This window comes from Halictus rubicundus, chromosome 5, assembly GCF_050948215.1.
Source record: "Halictus rubicundus isolate RS-2024b chromosome 5, iyHalRubi1_principal, whole genome shotgun sequence".
Taxonomy (NCBI): domain Eukaryota; kingdom Metazoa; phylum Arthropoda; class Insecta; order Hymenoptera; family Halictidae; genus Halictus; species Halictus rubicundus.
In genome coordinates this window covers 17,359,922-17,379,052 of record NC_135153.1, presented here as the reverse complement: position 1 = coordinate 17,379,052, position 19,131 = coordinate 17,359,922, and the positions used below count along the sequence as shown (strand labels likewise).

Here is a 19,131-nt window from a genome sequence, read left to right as displayed (position 1 = left end):
TTTTGGTAATAAGTTTTGAGACTTTCAACAATAAATATAAAAATATTGTGAATAGCACTTCAGTCTGATTTCATAGTTACTAATTATTTCAGTGAGACAGAATACAGTATGAAACGTATTCGTTGCATACGAATTCCATCAGTTCTTCAGTCAAGAGTGCAGACATACTTAATACCTCGAAATCAGTATATGGATGTATTATATTAATTTCTTTTATCTTTGTGTCTGTGATACTAAACGACTAAACTTCGTCGTTCGCGAAGTGCAATAAATTCTTTAATGCATTGTAATCCAGATTGTCCCAATTATCAAACCATATGGCTCTGTCTATACGCTTTCTTATCGTGCTTGTACATCTTTATCATTATTACGCCAATAATAATAACACGATTTATGACTGTTAATTAATATTCTTTTCCACGTGAAGCGCGAGTGTCAGGCAAAAAAAGACCGTACACCGGATACGAGAAATTTTTCCATGCACTTTACAATTTGATAACATATGAATTAATCTTTTGTCAAAAATGCGAGTAACGTAAACCAATAAAATGTTATTTATGCTACACGTATTTTTCAGAAATATCTCTTCGCAATACATAATAGAATTTAATACGAACTGTATTTTGAAATTTCTATTTTCCTTTCAACCCTATAATTCCCTCGATCGAAAAACTCGAATTTCATTGAAGTTTGTACAAGTTCCCTGTAAAAATGGATGTCTGCAGTCTATTTATTGCAAGATAAAAATCTCAGACAAAAGATATTTGCGCAGACCAATCAGTATGAATCTTCCAATTGAAGCGAATCAATAAACGAATCGACGGCGATTCTGCGCCAAAATTCGAGCACGGGCCGTCGTAATCGAGTCGCGCTTAAAACAAACAAGAGGGAAAAAAAAGAAACATGGACAATGACACGCTTACCTGTGTAGCTGGCAAGGTAATTCTGCAACGACACCGGCAACTTATAGGCGCCGATCGAATGAGAGTTCCCGAGGAACCCTATGGTTTGAAGGGAGATCCATAGAACCGTGAGAGTAGCCACGGAACCCGCCATTAGGCCACCGGCTGCACAAAAAAGAAACAAATGCTCGTTACTCGCTTTTTCTACCAGTGCACACGTTTTCCTCAATTATGGCAACCCCCTCCCAAGGTGCGCGCTGCACGGAGAAAAGGTGGGGGAAACCAAGCGTTTGAGGGGCCCCTATCGTGCCCAGCGCTGATCTACGGATTGTCGAATCGATCTGTCAATTTTTTTTATCGCGAAAAACCGAAATATCTCCTGTGTTTGCCGAAGCTGTTTCTGATAACCGATATATGTAGATTTGTGAAATGATTATCTTCGGCGTAACTTGAGCTTAGGCGAGTATCACGAAATCGATCAACCAATAGGAAAGAAGGTGCACAGTGAATCATCGTTGCAATTAATGTCACTGTCTCGACAGTTTGACGTAGGGGAAATTTTTCCAAACATAGAGAGCTGCACGCTGCTCACCGATAACATTGTTTTTTGTTGGAGATAAGTATGTAGGTAATTAGGATGTTACCATGGTCATAGGTTACGACACTGTTAGTTGTATAGTGTATTAGAGTTACACCGCCGCTGAACATTTTGTGCATTTATAGCAGACGCTACCGAACTTTCGTTCTAATCCAACAGATGTGAATTAGAAAATTATTATTATTTTTATTTGTGGTGAAGCTTTAAACGAATTCATTTAACAAAAAATAATAAAGCTTAAATGAAAAAATTATGGAAAAGAATAACACAGTCTGCCGAGTATGTGCTTAGTTCCACTTTAATCGACATAATAGTGGCATCTGCAACGCATGCCTCGACAAGTGTGTACTGCACGATTATCGTCATCGGTGTCTTATCGATGGCGTCGTTGAATTCATAACATCAACAATCGACAACTATTCGTTTTTCATATTTTTCAAGTTACAAATACATTTCGCAACTCTTGTGAAACGTTCAAGGCTTTCTAGACCAACCATTCGAGCTGTTGCAAAAACATAAATACAAAATAAGTGTTTAAAAAATTATGCATGCTGAAGCATGATATCAACAAAAAGGCCAAGGCAAGTTAAGCTGAATTGTGTAATTGTGAATGTCTCTGGGATATTGTTAATTCTACAGAAAGCTAACTACAAAATAACTACAAATAAAAAGAATTACTATAACCTCCAGTGTTAAACAAATTTAGGTAAAGTTCAATATTACCAGGGGGTGAGTAATGCTTGCCGAAGCAGGCGAAGTTCAACATTTAATTGCCTCGAATATTTGCAATTTCGACGAATGAAAAAGAAAAAATTAAATTGTGCCGCAGATTGCGTCTACTTACAGGATATCTTTCGCACAAGTTTTGCAACTAGTCCGAGGACATTGGAGCAGTTCTGAAGGAAAAAGGAAAAAGGATTTTTCCGTCGACAATCGCGGGGTTTCCCGACAACAATTGCGCGCCTCTCCTCGTCCACTTGCGTCGGATAAAACATCCACAGAACGCTATCAAAGATACTCTATTATCGGAGCACCGGCGATGCGAGTGAATGTGTCCGTTCGAGGCCCGCGAGATAACTGCGTTTGTTTCCTCCGATGCGTACCGTTCCCAGAGGACACTATTGTTTACGTATCTACGCGCTTAACCCCCACCCCGGTTCGAATTTCGCGTTTCGATAGAAATTTCCATGATCGCCAACGTAGAGATTTATGGTCTCCGATTCCCACGAAAAGCCGGTGCCGACGCGAACACGAGCCGCGCACGTGAACCGGATCGCGTTGTTTTCAAGTCAACACGTGAATCACGGAGTGGACATAAACAATCTTCCAGTTAGAGTTGTCAGATCAGGGGAACTGACTCGAATCGAGGGGGAAAAGTTACCCCCTCTCTGCCAGTACCGGCTTGGTCACGTGACATTCTGACACATGCGCGACGGAGGCGTCACGTGACCGTGGCGGAAGCGTGGGGGAACAGCGTCGTAGAGGGGGAACGGTAGAGTGGGGAGACGAGTCTTAACACTAAACCTATCGAGCCTTAAAAGCAATTAATACATGTTGTCTTATAAAAATGACGAGATTGAATTTATTTCGATTTTGCGCGGTTCGTGTTATAATACATTATTTAATCATTTCCCACGAAAGCACTTTTACAATTTCAGTAATTAAATTTGTTTTTGCTGTAACCCACCACAATGTAAAAAATAACTGTAACCTTCTCTGTTATATTCAATTGTAACTGATTGGTCGCTAATGACCTAGCAGTTAATGCGACCACTTTAAAATAAACGTCTACAAAAAAAAATGTCAGTAATTGTAAAATAAAAAAATCTGGAACGGTCATTTTGACCGGCTGTGGTAGGTTTAGTGTTAATCTGGCGAAGCTGCTTCCAGCTCACGTTTTACATCAACAGGAAAAACCGATGAAAATATTGGCGAAAAATGAAATTTTTGCATTGAACTTTTAGCGACGTAATCGTGACATTCGTCCGATTTAAATGAGTCCAAACACGATGCGGTTTGGATCGTATTTACGCGTTTAATCCGCGATATAGTGGAACCTCGATTTTCCGAACCGATCAATGGACTGGGCGTGACCGGATAATTGGACAGTTATTTGCACAATGAATTGGGTTATGGAACTGTTTGCAGGTAAATATCTGTTAAAAATTGTGCCAGACGATGATTAGTTTTCAAGTTTAATATCTTCAGTATAGCAGGATCAAGAGGTACCAGGAGGATAAAGCTGGGCAAAGACGACATTTATTTCCGTGTTGTGTGCATTCCAGCAGGAAATAGTACGCAGTCCAATCTCCGTCATTTAACTTTTATTAGCGATCAACGACGTATTGAGAAACGTCTTCGCTAATCAGTATTGACATGACTTATTCGACTCTTGTTTTTACTATTGACTTATACGAAAACACCGATGAGAGCTTGAATTATGCTGTGACTTTTGAAGGAAAATATCGGATAAAGAATGTTAGGTTAGGTAACAATAGCAAATCGTTGCCTAATCAAAGACGGTATTCAATTATTGCGCTGACAGTGTGAATAACGTTCCGTTTGCCGAGTTAAAATTAGAAGCCGTTCAAGCTAATAAATTTACTACCGTGCTTTGAAAATTATTTATTTTCCGCTTGGGTAGATAACATTTTTCAATGAGAATAGTAATTACTGCAATTAAACGGCTATGTAAATGATAACAGCAGCATACAAATGGTGCAATTAAGTAAACGACCCGATTAATGGTCCTAAATATTTCGTGAATGAAGGTCAAAGTCTGTTACGGTTTCAACGGCGATGGTTATTTTGCGAAACCTGAAAATATTTACCGGAATATTTTTACACGCTTCGAGCTTCTTTTTTATTCCCCGAAGACAACATATTTCGACTAAAGATAGATTCTCGAGTATGTTTTCACAGAAATATAGCACGTTCAGGCGTTTTTTATTCGTGTCTGAGAGCTCCGCGTTTAGAGTTGTGGTTGGCATAAACTATTCAAACAATTCTTACATTTTTGTAATCTTTCAATCTATTAATTTTTGTGATAAAATAATAACTGAACGAGGACTTTTGATTCTGCAAGAAAATCTCTAATTTGCACATCGCGTAGCAACGTTTTCCTACCCCAACTCGCTAAAAAAAAAGTTATTGTATAAATAAATCGATAAGCCACGTTTCAAGGCAATGATTCATCTCATGTTTCACATCCTGCACGCCTGACGCCCACGCAAGTGTGAAAATAGAGCGACAAGTGTCTAATCCGCGTTGGATTAAAATCGAAACACCCCTGGGTTCGGATACAGACATCGAAATGAAAACAAAAAAACGAGTCATGCGAACAAACAGGCTTCTTTCTTTTCGCGGTTTCGAGCTTATGATTCGACGTCTGCAAATATTCGCGAAGTTATTTTTAACAAATAGTTCATTGATTCCCATGAAAATGCACACTGTTTCCCCGCGTGCTCAGAGCGAACATTGCGGCTGGAGTTACAATACGTTTTGCGTCATGCTATCTCACGTTACTCCAATCGGACCTTGTTGAGCTGATACCTCTGAGACCATTGGTACTCACAACAATGTTGTATTTATATTGTTACGAATATCGACTTTAGCCTGGAGTGGATAAACTGCATATTTATAACATTTATGTTAATTCTTATCTTCAGATCCGCTGGCGCATGAAAACCATTGCTGAATGTTTACGCGGTTAAATAACTTTTTGCTACATATTGTCGTAGGTGACGTCAAGACGAATCCAATGACCCACTGCACTATGACGCTAAGTGTTAAAATAATGCTAAAATAATGCAGAAGTCTTTCGACCTCTGCACCGACAAGCTGGCGCCTCAACGAGGTTCTAACGCCTATTAATAATAATGAGTTCACGTTCGAACCGAGTAACAATCACTAAATTGTAGAATTATATATATTAATCTGAGAAATGGAAATAAATATTATTTCTAACACTGCCTACTATAGTTTCGATTTTTATTTGCACAAAAATTGACCACCGTATCTGATTGTTATTGCAGTCACAACTTGCAAATATTTGCTAGTTTCGTCAATAAAAATTTTAATTCATTCATAACGTTACGATCTATTTTGGTATCCCATATCTTCTATTATTCATAACTTGGAGTGTACTAAAGTCCATTTGAATAATAGTTTGGTACTTATTTGATCAGAAACGTTAAACAACAAGGTTGTAAAGACTCATTGTCTTCCGTTTTTTATAATTTTTTCCAACTCCGTCGAGATGATTAGTTAGTAGAAAAAAATAAAATGCTAAAAAACAGTTCAACGCTTTGACCGAATGTAAATAATTCATTCGGTTGAATTGCAATGAAAGCATGAAAAAATAATTTATAAGCGTCAGTGACTTTTTCAATGCTTCGCACATTCTCTGTTCCCCAGCAATGCAAATGTGTTTATTTTTTATTGAACTGTTTCTACTCAAGTGTGTGTGTGCAAAATTTTCCATTATAACGTACAACTTTTAGAATCTTTTTCAAAATAAATATTTTAGATCTTTGATTATACTCGTATCATCTAAATCGTGGTTTAAGTATAAATAGACACTGGTCTAGACAAACGAGCAATTAAACCTCACACCTTTAACCTTGTCTAGATAATTACAAAAAAAAAAAAGAAAACAATGTCATGGCAGGCTGACTACAGTACTTTAGTTTGTTAGAAAGATAAAACATAGTCTAACGGTTAACTGTGTTAAATTACACGTTACAAGAAAATAGCTCATCACTTGAATCGCACTACAATTGACATAAACTTCGCACTCCAGTCGTGTAAGACCTTGATTGTGTAATTGTTCCGGGCAGAAATAGGTGACACAACGATTTCTCTATTAAAAGTAATCAAAAGCGATGTCTTGAATTACTCGCATTGTTCGGAGCGTGTTCTCCAAGGCTTCACTATACTCGAGTTACAGTTTCCCTAGCGTCACATGTTTTCTCTTTTGTCAATACTTCTCTCCCTACCATCTCGTGGCGCATCCACTAAGTGCGAGCCAATAGAAAATATGGCCTACTACCGCTCCTAACACTATTAGAATGAGACTCCAACTATGATTCATAATTACACTGCAAATTTTTATATTAGATAAAATTAAATGAAATTTAAATATCAAATCTGACTATAAAACAATTTCTCTTATGTAATTGCGCAAAAATAGAACAGCAATCCAAGAATGCAGACGAAACTTGAATTATTTATTCCGCCATTTGCAAACGATGCGCAGTTCGCGATTCAGTTACTGCTTTACATATTCCCGGCGCTTCGAAAACAAGTCATGATCTCCAGCTTTTAATGTTATTAATTCCAGCAAGTACGTGCTCTTTTTGCTAAAATAATATACCTCACGTGCGGTAGCTACATAAACAATCTGCACAACGTAGCGTGCAGAGGGCAAAATAACAATGATGTTTGAAGGACAAATCACTTTTAGTTAACAATATAATGCGAGGTCATGGCAACTAAAATACGATTTTTATGTATCTTAAAATTAAACGATCCGATTTTTTTGAAACGGGACTTTAAAGTTGAAATTAAGTGAAATAAAGAAAATATAATAAACATAATATAAACTAAATATATTATATATATGTATATTGAACACAAACGACCATATGCGACTTAAGAAATAAAGAATTATGTTATGCACATTATGTATGTTTATCCTGGGTAAACAAAGTTAATTCTTTAGCCTTGAAGATAAATTAATCGTTGCGGAGAGCAACGAATGATTAATACGTCAATATTTATATGGGCAGAAGAACAGTAATTGCGAACGATTAATCTCGAAAAAACCATTCACTCATTTCGACCTCGTGGTTCCGAAAAAGTTGAAAAACAACAGCAAGATATTCGCAGAGGCATTACGTGCCATATGAAAAATTCAAGAGTTTTACAAGAATATGGTTGCACGTGTTTTTGTGTTTTATGTTAAAATTCCTTTATCACGCGATGGCCTGTAAATACAAGGCGATTCTTGTCTTAATTACATACCAAATCTATGCTTGTGTGCTCATGAGTAAAATTTATGGGATTTCAAGCGCATAAAATTACCGAAGTCTTTTATATTTGTTTTTCTTTTGGTTATGGATTGCACACTGCAATATATTCTTCTCTATAAATGACTTCTTTTTTAAGTTACCAAGTAACTCGGAGGAGCAACGTTAATTTTCAAAATTGAATTATAAGAAACAATCAACGGGATGTGGACATAATTATTTGTGCGAGATGGGCGAACAACAATTGCTATCTAGGATGACGTTTTAATCACCTCAGCATTGTTTGCTTTATTTAATGAGATTCGTTGCTTTCTCGCTTTTTATCTTGTTTATGCGTTACAGTTTCCAAGATACTGATGAAATGGCGAAAACATGCCAAGTTTCTTTTAAATATTCTAACAAAAACATAATTTTATTATTATTGTTAGAATTATTAATAACAGCGATTGTTCAGAAATGCCAAAACTGAATGCCCAAAATCGTGGATCATATCTGTGGTTGTAAATCGAAAAACCACGAACGTCACAAGTTTCGACGTTAGATATATTGTCATTTGAAATGACGAAGATCAATCATTTATCGAACGAAGCGGCATGCAAACGTAAGTCTTATCTAAATTCGCATAATTTTCGTACGATTAGGTCAGCCAAAACAAAGTCAGTTTCCAACCAAAATACACAATGCACCACTAAACTAAATGTCTGAGAAATTTAACTAAAAATGCCATCTTAGAATCATTAGAATTTATGCGACATATTTTTGTACACAATTGAAAAGCTTTATGAGCTCCAGCCAGTGATTCTCAACTTAGATGATCACTTCGCATTCACTGTTATTATGTATACACCCAAAACTGTTATTCATTATCCAAATTTCCAGCGATTATTAGAACAAGTATCTGACGTACAAAAGTTAGTGTATCTATTTGTTTACAAACAGAAGACGCAAAACGATCTCAGACGTTGAGAACCACTGGCCATGTCTCGTAACATGCGGAACTATTCTGTGTCATCAATCGAGAAGTAAAATATCATTATAGCGGTTCATTATGGGTAATTAGATTTTGCTTAGGGCCCTCCATTTTCTACATCTATCAAAATTGGTGGTAGTGCTGTCAAACAATGCTGCAGGATAGGGGGTTGTCACAAAATGGGTCCGGTCGATCAGTAATTTTTCTACAAGTCAGCATAATAAACCACACATACACATTGTATACAGCGTAATAAAGAATAAAACGTTTTTATATACATTTTTATGCTTCCCGCAACACAGAGAACGTTCCGCTCGGTTGCGGCGGTCACAGAAATTTGTCAAGCGAGCGTGACTCACGTTGTTTTGTCTGTTAATCGGAGAGACACGCGAAAGATCGACAAAGCGGGTATCATGGGATTTACCGGACACGTGATCCATAGGCTTCTCCAATCCGTGCATCGTGTAAGCCCAGCGATTGTTGTCGGCCGGAGCTACAAGGAACATTCTCCAAAAGGCGGAAGGCGGAATAGCTGCGCGTTCGGTGTCTCGTGTCTACCGCCTCGTGCGTGGTAGATCTCGAAAGACGTGCGCACGGTTCGAGGAGCTGAAAGCCTTTAGTTTTCCGAAGGTCGGCACCCACAGCGCGAAAAGTCGCCCGCAATCTTTTGGTGTGTACAGGAACTTGGAATTGGCACGACAATTGGGCCACCTCGAGACACGCACACAAGAAAAGATATTCACGGGCTCGCCGACGCTGTGAAAACTGACTGCTTCGACAACCGAAAGAGCGTGTTCAAGACAGCTGGGACGACTGAGCGCAGGCGCTCTTGTGAAACGGTCTCCTCAACTATCTCTCCTCGTCTGTCTCTCTTCATTTAGCGCTTCCTCTCTCTCTCTCTGTCACGCCAGCTCGTTGGATACCGGTGCTACCACGGTCTCACCAATCCTCCATCTTTGTCGCTCTTTGGATGGGGCTACCATGGTCTCACGATCCTCTATCTCTGTCAGTCTTCGCGCTACATTCAGCGCCCTCTAGCGCTGAAGATTCTGATCTTCCGTCCTCTTCTCTTCTATCCCCGGTTTCTTTCGTTCAGTTTTGCTACTCCAAATTTACGCTCTTATATTTTTCTACCGTATTTGCTTCAAATTCATATATCTTTTTCTGCATGGCACGTGAGTGCGCATTCTGGAAACGAACATAACCTCGACAATATCGGTTCCTTGCATCTTCATGGCTGCTCTTATGATGTATTTTCACTTTCACGGTCTTGCACTTGCGGAGATGCATTATTGGAAAATGATCTACGCCCCTGTAGTAGTCTAAAGGTATTCCATGCGCTTTGGAATAATTTGAATAATAATACTTGTATTATATTCTTTTTTAATGGAAACTTAGGAAACTTAATGGAAACTCAGAACGAAAAGAATATCAGTCACCTTCAGTCACCTTCCCAACGAGTGAGAGGGGGAGAGAGAAAAAATAAATTAAGAATCCGTCACAGAAGCAAAAGTGGTTGACTAATGTTTTTTTTATCAGATTTAAAAAGTGGCCTGGGAAGTTTATGTTGTTCTAATACGAACTCGCTTCCATGGAAAATCACAGGACTCTGTGACGTAATGTATTATTGTACTCGCAGAGGTTGTGTGTTGTCATAGTCAGACTGCATTTATGCATTCGTAATGTGTGCAGATTTAACTAGGGGGAAAAAATGTACGAATTAACAAAAATTCTGCTTCTATTTTAGTTTAAGAAATTTGAAATATGAAATCTTTCATGAAAAGAAGAACATGCGTAAAGATGCAAAGTCCAATAACATCACAAGTGTGTTTATGGTATTAGAACAAGCCTCAACTATTCTTTGTATCTTATCTTCCGGCTAATGCGTCTCTTCTTCTTTTATCGCACCACGTTTCATGTGTTTTTCTCGGCCAGTTCTCGAATCTTCGTGTACCGCCTTTCGCTTACGTGGCTTGTGTACTCGTACACATGCAACAATCAATATATTTTTGTCTCTCTCTTACATAAGCGTTCGATCTATATACGCCAATCTTCATTATCTTTGTTCATCGCTGTCGTATTTCTTCCGTCCTTTATCTTTGCAAACTTTCTTTCATTCAAACGGTTTTCTCGTTTCAGCTCCGCCGTTATTGTATTTCGAATATGCAGTCTCTGTTGCTTTCGATACTCGCACGAGTTCGACGTCTGAATAGCTGTCCTCCCCACTCTGGTCACTCCAGGCACATGACATTCGTCGGCTGGAGTGAATTCTGACCATGAATGTACAGGGTGTTTCTGAAATCGCGGCAACAGCCGGAAGAGGGCGATTTTCTGTTTTGGAAAAGTGGCAAAATATAAAATTACATTTTTGCTTATGGTAACTATTACTTCAAAATGCTGTTGAGCTAACAATAAATCATATAGAATAACATATTCTATTTATTTATTTTTATGTACATTACAACTACCAAAACACTTTAGCGAATGGGACTCGGCTAATATCATAGCCACGCCTCTTGAAAGCAAAGTTCTGTACATTTTTTCTCTGGTTTCTCATTTACAGGTGGGTAAAGAATAATCAGAAGAAAAGTGATTTTCTATTCAACCGACTAGAACCATCCAGGATATTAAAGCAGACATACAAAAATGGGACTTAAATAGAGCCTGAAATGGATTAAAATGGGTTAAGCAGAGCCATCTTCTTGTTGGCCGGAATTTCGCAGACACCCGGTAGATTTCTGTTTTGCTTACACTGTGTGTACAACGTATGCTCCGTCGTGTACCCCTTCCTCTCTCCACTGCGAATATACGTTTGATGTTTTTTGAGGGGCAGTCATTTCTGTCCTTTTCGTTGACTCATGCGAATCCTCCGTCTCGGTCGCTCGCTAGCGCCAGCAATTTCTTTGGATTTTGCGCGTTGCTCGCGCGCTCACGGGCCCCCACTATCAGTAGGTAGGGTCACCTTATTCAGCCGAGGAAAAAACGACGTTCTATCACTCGGTGAGCACGTGCTCGTCCGGACCCCCCGCCCCTCGGCCCCCTTCCCCTCCGCGCGCGTTCCAGGCTAACACCGGCCGATTCTTCGTCGCATGCTTTTCCGTCTGCTAGTCGACGACGCAACAACGTTGAGCATTTCTAACAATTTCTCGAAGAAATCGAAATGAAGTTTATTTTCCTTTTCGAAAAATTATTCTATTCGGACTTGTACGTTTTATTCGAGGGCATTTTTATCGGTATACATACTGAAAATAAGACAACTTCGCCATACTCTTTCTCAGAATATACTGCAGCTATCAATTTAGAATTTTTGGTGGTCCTTCCACGAGCAGAAACAAGTCGGAAAGAAAGAATCAAAATTTTTTGTTTGGCGCCTCGTTTCCGAGAGAATCGAGCTTGAAAATTCGCGTGTCATTATGCGCGTCTGGACATGACCTACCGACTCTATTTACTGTAAACACTAGGTCACGCGAACCCGATGGATCTCCAAATTTATTTTCTTCGAAAACGTGGCGGCAAACGAAAAAATGTTATTCTTTCTTTTCGACTTGTTTCTGTATGTAAAATCATTGTACCGTCTATACCCTACGTATCTACTACAATAGTGCGCAGGGATCCGGGAAGTTCTGGACTCTTCTATACCTGCCTCTGGCGGTTCTACTTGACCCTAGAGAAGCCTTAGTATACACATAATAGCTTGTGGCACCCTCATAATATTCCTGTATTTTTCCACTGTTTTCACTTTGGCATTACCGTCCTGCGCAGTGCTCTTTCAACCGGGAGTACAAAACCGGAAACACGTAGCAAACTCTACGTTTAATCGATCTCGGGAGGCTAATTCTGTATAATAAATAATTCGATCGACGCGATCGATGCCGGTTGATATTTCGTATTTCATTATTGATCGCGCATCACGCGCACATGCGTGCAGTTTCTTTTGTAGACAGCAATGTGTATTCATAGTAAATAGTTGCTGTTGTGCTTCATTTGTTACAGTTGGCACGGAACATTTCTCTTTACGATTCAACCGTTAGAGAAAAGTGAACGAGCAGAATTATTTTGCACGAATAAATTGCGGGCTAAATGCAGAAAGACAACATTCCACTTCCGGTTACCAAAAATAGAGAATCTCCTAAAGACTTCTCCGAAGAGGCAGTTCCTGTGAATTTGGTTGCATAAACGAATCGCTTCGAGGACCTCTGAAAACGTCCCTGTTTATTCTTTGTGCAACGAATTAAGAATGTAGATCATGTCACTAGCACAAAGCGTTCGTAACACAAGTGGAAATATAGGCGAAGGGCTGCTGGGTCAATTGAAGCTGCATTTAACAACAAGGATGAATAAAATCGATTAAGCGATTGCTTCGTACACAAACTGCATTGTCATTGACACTACGGCAACCTCCGTGGCGCGAAATAAGGACATTAGCACTGCTTGTATCATAAACAATACTAAATAGGCTGGATGCACTATAGTTCATTGTAAATTAAATTGAAAATATTGCTGAACACGTACGACCGAGGTGACATGCAACTGAGAATTTTGTTCAAATTTTTTGATAATGCAGTGCGTAATATTTCATGTATTTTGGTGAGATAACATTTCCTCGTGATTATTGCTAATTAATATTAACGTCAGTATGTAAAATGCATTTCAAAACACTTCAGAAGACCTGAAGGGGAGTGTCCTTGACTGAGCATTACATAATCTATGTAAATATTTACGTTCTCTCTTTATTTACAAAGACGTAACAGTAATTGTCATACTATTCACATGCTGGCTGTTTTACAAATTTATTAGAATATTGTCAGGGCAAACGGAGTTTTCATTTAAAAAATTAAAGACAATTATCAATTTCTAGAAATGCTGTTTATAATATGAACATTATAATTTGGAGCTGGTGGACCCAAGTTGTGGGATTCGAAAATTTTAAACAGTCCTACGGGAAAATGTTCATATCCTCCCGAAAAATGATTACATGCATTATTCAGAATTTATTATTGTTAGTTAGTATGTAAAAAATATAACCGACATACGAGTAGATAAAAAGTAGATTAAAACAACTTCTTGAAATATATAAAATTATTTCTAAGTAGTCAGACTATGATAACGAGTTACGTTCAATGAAAGTCTCTTTCCTGTGAAAGCAATCCCGGCGTAGAAAGCCTGAATGTTTTCTATGCATATCATCATTCTAATACGGTATAATAACTGCCAAGAAAATGGACTTGAATGGCGCCTCGTTAAAAATTTTCTAAAAATTGTATCGACTATTTATGTAGTTTGAATAATTCACGATTTACAAAACGTAGCAGTAAAAATTTAAAAAAAAATGGAGACAGAAAATTGATATTTTCAACCATTTGAACAATTTTGCGATTAGAAACTATTTTAAGCCGCACGAGACAAACATTTTATTTTTCAAAATTATCTAATCGTAATGTATTTCCGTCGCACAACAACTAAAAATAAACCACTGGAAAATCCATTAGTCACCGACGAGAAATTATTTCAATGATAGTGTCTGGACTATGTTCTCTACTGAACTACACATATGTGTTGGTGTAAAAACTTGATTACACTAATTTAATGCAAGCAACAAAAATAAAAGATCACAGCCTCGCGTGAGGTTGTAATTTTGTCTACGAAAACTTTTTATTTCGAACAAGATATAAGATTTAGGGACCTGTCCGATTTCTTAGGCATTTTCGATGATGTGAGCAAGAGCATGTAAGCAAGCACACTTAGAAATACTACAACACTTGTCCCGATGCCCTAAGCACGTGCTTGCTTTGCCTACTGGTTAATCCACCATTGTCTAAGCAGAAGCATCTTTCATATAAAAACTAAAATGCATATTGCAAAATTCTTATATTCAAGTTTAAAACTGAAAATGTTCTAGTTAACTTAATTATCTGTGGAACACTGGCTCCATTCTACGGCATTACTATGCTTGACCTTCTCCTTGATGTCATAGTTAACGTCACGTTATCGATTCCGAAATTGGAGCAAAGATAGATGCACCTGATAAATGCATCTGAGCACAACGACATAAAATGTTGGTATAATTTGCAACAGTAATATTCCTCAGAATAGTGCTTGATCTATTTACAATCTATTTACAACGTTCTAGTTACAACTGTTTACGTTTGCACAGCGACGTAGGTGACATCTACTCAAGACGAAAGGTATTATTGTTGCATCATAGTGGTTTCAATGAACGCGCGTATGTGTACGTTGATGTTTGTGTATTAAAAATTACACAATTTCGACTACGTTGTGTGGAAAGCTATAAATAAGTATGCGACGTCTACGCCAATGGGTGAAAACTGTCTCTTACCTATGTACGATTTTTTGTAGCGCTCGATTCGCAGGTTGTCATGGAGAAGGGTGAATACGTTCACGACCATTTTGCCTTCGAGAAGTTTCCGTGGTCCTACGCCAATGGGCGCGACCTTCCGGAAAAGCAGCAGACGAAAAGGGAGCTCGCGCGATCGATAACGTTTTCTCAAGGATTTTTCAAGCACCGCGAACGCGTTTCCTTGCTGATCAATCGAACAGGTAGCAAACAGCTGCCAAAACGACGTTGCAGAAGATCAAATGTGAAACGATCACTCACAAACGGTACGTTTACTTCCTACACCATCCACCACCCAAAATCGACTCTTGCAGCGAAACCCTCTTCCTTCCTCCCCACGGAATTGTTCCCTCGAAGCGCATGCGCGCATCCCCATGAAATCTGCGCCCATGCATTCCCCCAATGGACATACACAAATATTAGGTCAAATTTGATCTAGTTCTTGAACAGTAAATAATAATTTTTCATTGAAATAAACTCACCTCCATGATTTTCTAAATAAATGGTCTCTTATCTTTCATATTTAGAAATAGAAGTCCATTTATTATTTGAATTCAAGTGGTTCTGACTTAAACTATAAATACTTTTTTCTGCGTTGTGTTGTGCAACAATGGAACGTATACGAATGTAAAATTTTACTTGCCTACTGAATAGTAAATGATAAATGAAAATAATAATTAACGATTTTGTTTAAATGTAAGCCGGAAATAAGTTATTTATTATTTCTTCTTTTTGCGTGAATTTAACTGGGAGTTAAATAATCTTGTTCGATGAAATTTTTAAAATTTTCCATCCCAATTGCATTATTTTTTTCTCGGACACTTATCGTAACATGTGGGCGAACGCTATCTTGTAAAAGCGACACCTCTTTGACGAGTCAGTTTGAATTCGCAAAATTAAAATAATGTATTAGTCTCTATAGTACAATTTTACTTATTTATTTTATGTACTCAACTTATGTTTAGTTTTTTCAAAAATTGATATGAAATCGAGAAATGTTCCAGGACACTTATAAATAAAATAGTTTAACAAACTGCACGTGCTCGATCGAGGATTGCATAAATCTTGATCGCACCAACGATCACGTACACGGGCGCAAGACATACTGCTTAAAATAGATCGCAATTGCTGTCAATGGTATTGCAATTAACGGCAAACAATTTCAGATTGCTTCCTTATCCTGCGAATCTCATTAAATAAATTCCATTTAATTTGTATTCATGCCGTTCGGTTAATATCCGTAAATTATATCTAGAAAATTTTATTTTGCATAAAAGTCCGAAAACTACTTACAAAAGTGAAAATTTAGATAAAGAGCTGCAGTCTAGTCACAACAAAAACGAATGGCCTATAAAAATAAGAATTTGAATAGAGATTAGCAGTCTAGTGATAAGGGGAAAAAAATTATAGCTGTGTGAGTGCTTGATCCTCATAGGCAGTTACGAAATACAGCAAAAATTGGATAGTGTGAAACGTAGTGGCAATGCCATGAGCCCGTCTTCTAGCAGTGGGGACAGACACGAAGAGAACCGAAGGAAGATTGTGTACGGAATGCTTATTCATCACGCACGAATCACGTGCTTGCTCGACCGGCCGGCATTTTACCGTTTCTTACGTTTGAACGGAAAAGATTGCACTTCTTTCTCAATTAAATAGTACAATCTGAAATTTATACAAATACCAATCCTCACTACTTGAACATCAACACCAATATAGTGAGTGTACACACTCGAACATTTCTGTAAAAATATCAAATTCAATATATTCGTACCTCAATATTATCAATATCATTACTTTTTAAAGAAAAATTTTATAACTTTAATTTACTAGCTCAACGTCAATATATTTATATAGCTAATATATTTATACAGCTAAAGAACACGAAAGTATGCTATTATTAGATTTTTCACCGTACGTTGTATTAAAAATATAAATAGTAGAATACATTTTAACCAATCGATTAATTATACAACGTACCCTTGCGCAATTCAATGGAAATATATAACGTTACTTTGATCTACGTGATGAATCGTATAGCTGCGTAAAAGCGGTTGTAAATAACCTGAGTGGTTAACATAAAATAAACTAAATAAGGAAATGCGTATATAAATTTTGATCCTTTCTTTTGACAATGATAATAGGAAAATTGATGTGCTCGTTGCTTTGAAAAATTCGATTTCTTTATTATTCAAGCGACTATGAAAATTTTAAATAGAGGAAAAAAAGTCAATAAAATTTAGAAATCATCAGAAATAAAATATGTAAAATTTGGGAGCCCTTAGAAACTCGTGATCCTTATTGCAAAAACATTAATACTTCAAATGTAATAACGATATTTTTAAAATGAATTTGACATTTCAAAAATTGAATGAAATCGAAATTTTTAATTTAAGACAGAGTACTACGTCACAGGACTTTGCCAATTATTTTTGGAAAGCTTTTACAATTTGGACCGGAAGATCTGATGAAAAATAGAGATAATTTATACGCTCCAGTTTCAAACGTATAGTTGTTGTACCAATACGCCATCTATCACATACACCAGAACATTACCGAGAATGTTGCTCGTTCGGTAATAGGGTATTTGTGGCGGGAATATTTGATTTGAATTTCCACGAAAAAACATACCAGAACTTAAATAGTTGAAATAAGAACTGTAATGTATGTAAAGTATTCAAAACGAAAAAATTCATTCTCTGAGCCCAAAATATAACATTTTTGTTAGTTAATTAAAATTCATAAAAAATTACAAATAAAACATTTTTTTCTTATCAATAATAATAATCGAAAGTATTATATGTATTTATGCGTTCATGAGGCACACACTGTAAAGTCACAATGAATTTTTCATAATATTCTGATTTCATTTAATATTTCTTAAATAATGTAAGAAAAACACGCGATCTACATTTAAAAAAAATGCTCTACACCGAAAAAACTAAAGACAGCCGAAACGACAAATAAAACAATGAAATTTCTAAACGTCACGTGACTCACGTGCACTCGCAAAGCTTTTCATGTCGCCGCTAATTAACGATCGCGTTACGGGCCGATAAAAAGCGATGTATCGTTTACACGTAATTACAATTCACGTACTCGGCATCTCACAGCCGATAAAACGTTTCATTCATAAAATTGTCACGCTACGGTATCCGTGTTATCAACATTGCCAGTTACTTCGGTGCCTTTTAAACATAATTATTCGAACTGGGTCACCTTAATGCAGAGTCTATAGTTGCACAGTCTCATTGTCATTTTCTCGCTGCGTGCTGCTCATTTCCATCGCGCAACGCATAACAGAAGCTCGAATTCCAATGAACACGGTGTTCAAAAGCCCCAGAAAATTCTAGAGAATGTTATTGTTTCCCAACCAGGCCACGTTATATAACGTGAAAAGCAATTTTCACACACCTCGTTTAACCAAAAAAGAAAAAAAAATTCTATTCGCTGTGTTACATTCGATTCTATTTTTCCCGCGTTGAAAAGCGATTCGAATGGGGTCCTCGCGAAACAAATATTCTTTCTCTTGGAGGCACAGGTGTGCCGCGTAAATGACACGTAAATGTGCGTGATCTGTGTCCACATGGAGTTTCATTCGCGTCTAGATGTTTCTACGGAACAAAGGGAGAGAAACTAACGAAGCCCGCTTGACAATAAAATTGCAACTTCGTCGAAACAACGAAAAGACAGTTTAGGTTTAGGTCAGTTTAGGTCGCGCAAGGCTATGAACTTTCGGTTTCAATTTAGCGGACCTTCGTGCATCTTGGGAGATTGCTGGGGCGAATCAGGTGGAAAAATTGCGGTGATTCTAGGAATGAGGTGGCGACGATAGAGGTTACTCACGGTTACGTGTCCGCTGCGACGATGATGGCTCGTGTGTGGACGCGTTGAACTGGTCACCGATTTAAGACACCTTGGCCAGTTTATATTCGACTACAGCTCGTATTCGTGCCACTTCGTCTCTGTCTCTGGCCGATCCCCGCTTTTCAACTGCAACTATATACGAAGCCGAGGTCTATCGGTTACAAGCGATTCTAGATAGCGAAGACCCTGCCTGACACTCTTACTGATGACTCGATCATGTGCTCGTCTTTCTCTGCGATCGGCTGAGGTCGTTCCGGGTCGATCTTCGCCGCGGATAACGCGAGCCCATCTCGACGGGGAGCACGTTGCTCGCCAATACCGCCGCCACTATTTACTTCGGCGACCGCCTTTGTGTTCCATTTTGCCAGGGAGCATCACCCCTTTTCGCGTTTATTGTGGCCGATTTCGCAAGG

General features: G+C 38.0%; 1 protein-coding gene across 5 annotated transcripts in view; it reads right to left on the bottom strand.

Annotated features, from left to right (window-relative positions):
* Positions 1–18,854, bottom strand: part of LOC143354484 (peroxidase) — a 30,287-nt gene extending 11,433 nt beyond the window's left edge. For 2 of the 5 annotated variants that reach the window (XM_076788623.1, XM_076788624.1), the window contains exons 1-2: positions 2,345–2,736; positions 924–1,067 (exon numbers count right to left, since the gene is read on the bottom strand). In XM_076788623.1, coding sequence (XP_076644738.1) covers positions 924–1,067; positions 2,345–2,495 — 295 coding nt within the window. In that variant the 5' untranslated portion in view covers positions 2,496–2,736. Of the gene's footprint in view, positions 1–923; positions 1,068–2,344; positions 2,737–8,923; positions 9,333–14,836; positions 15,057–18,697 lie in introns of those variants that run through there. The other 3 variants (XM_076788627.1, XM_076788626.1, XM_076788625.1) reach the window with 3 other exon arrangements.
* Positions 18,855–19,131: the final 277 nt, after the last annotated feature.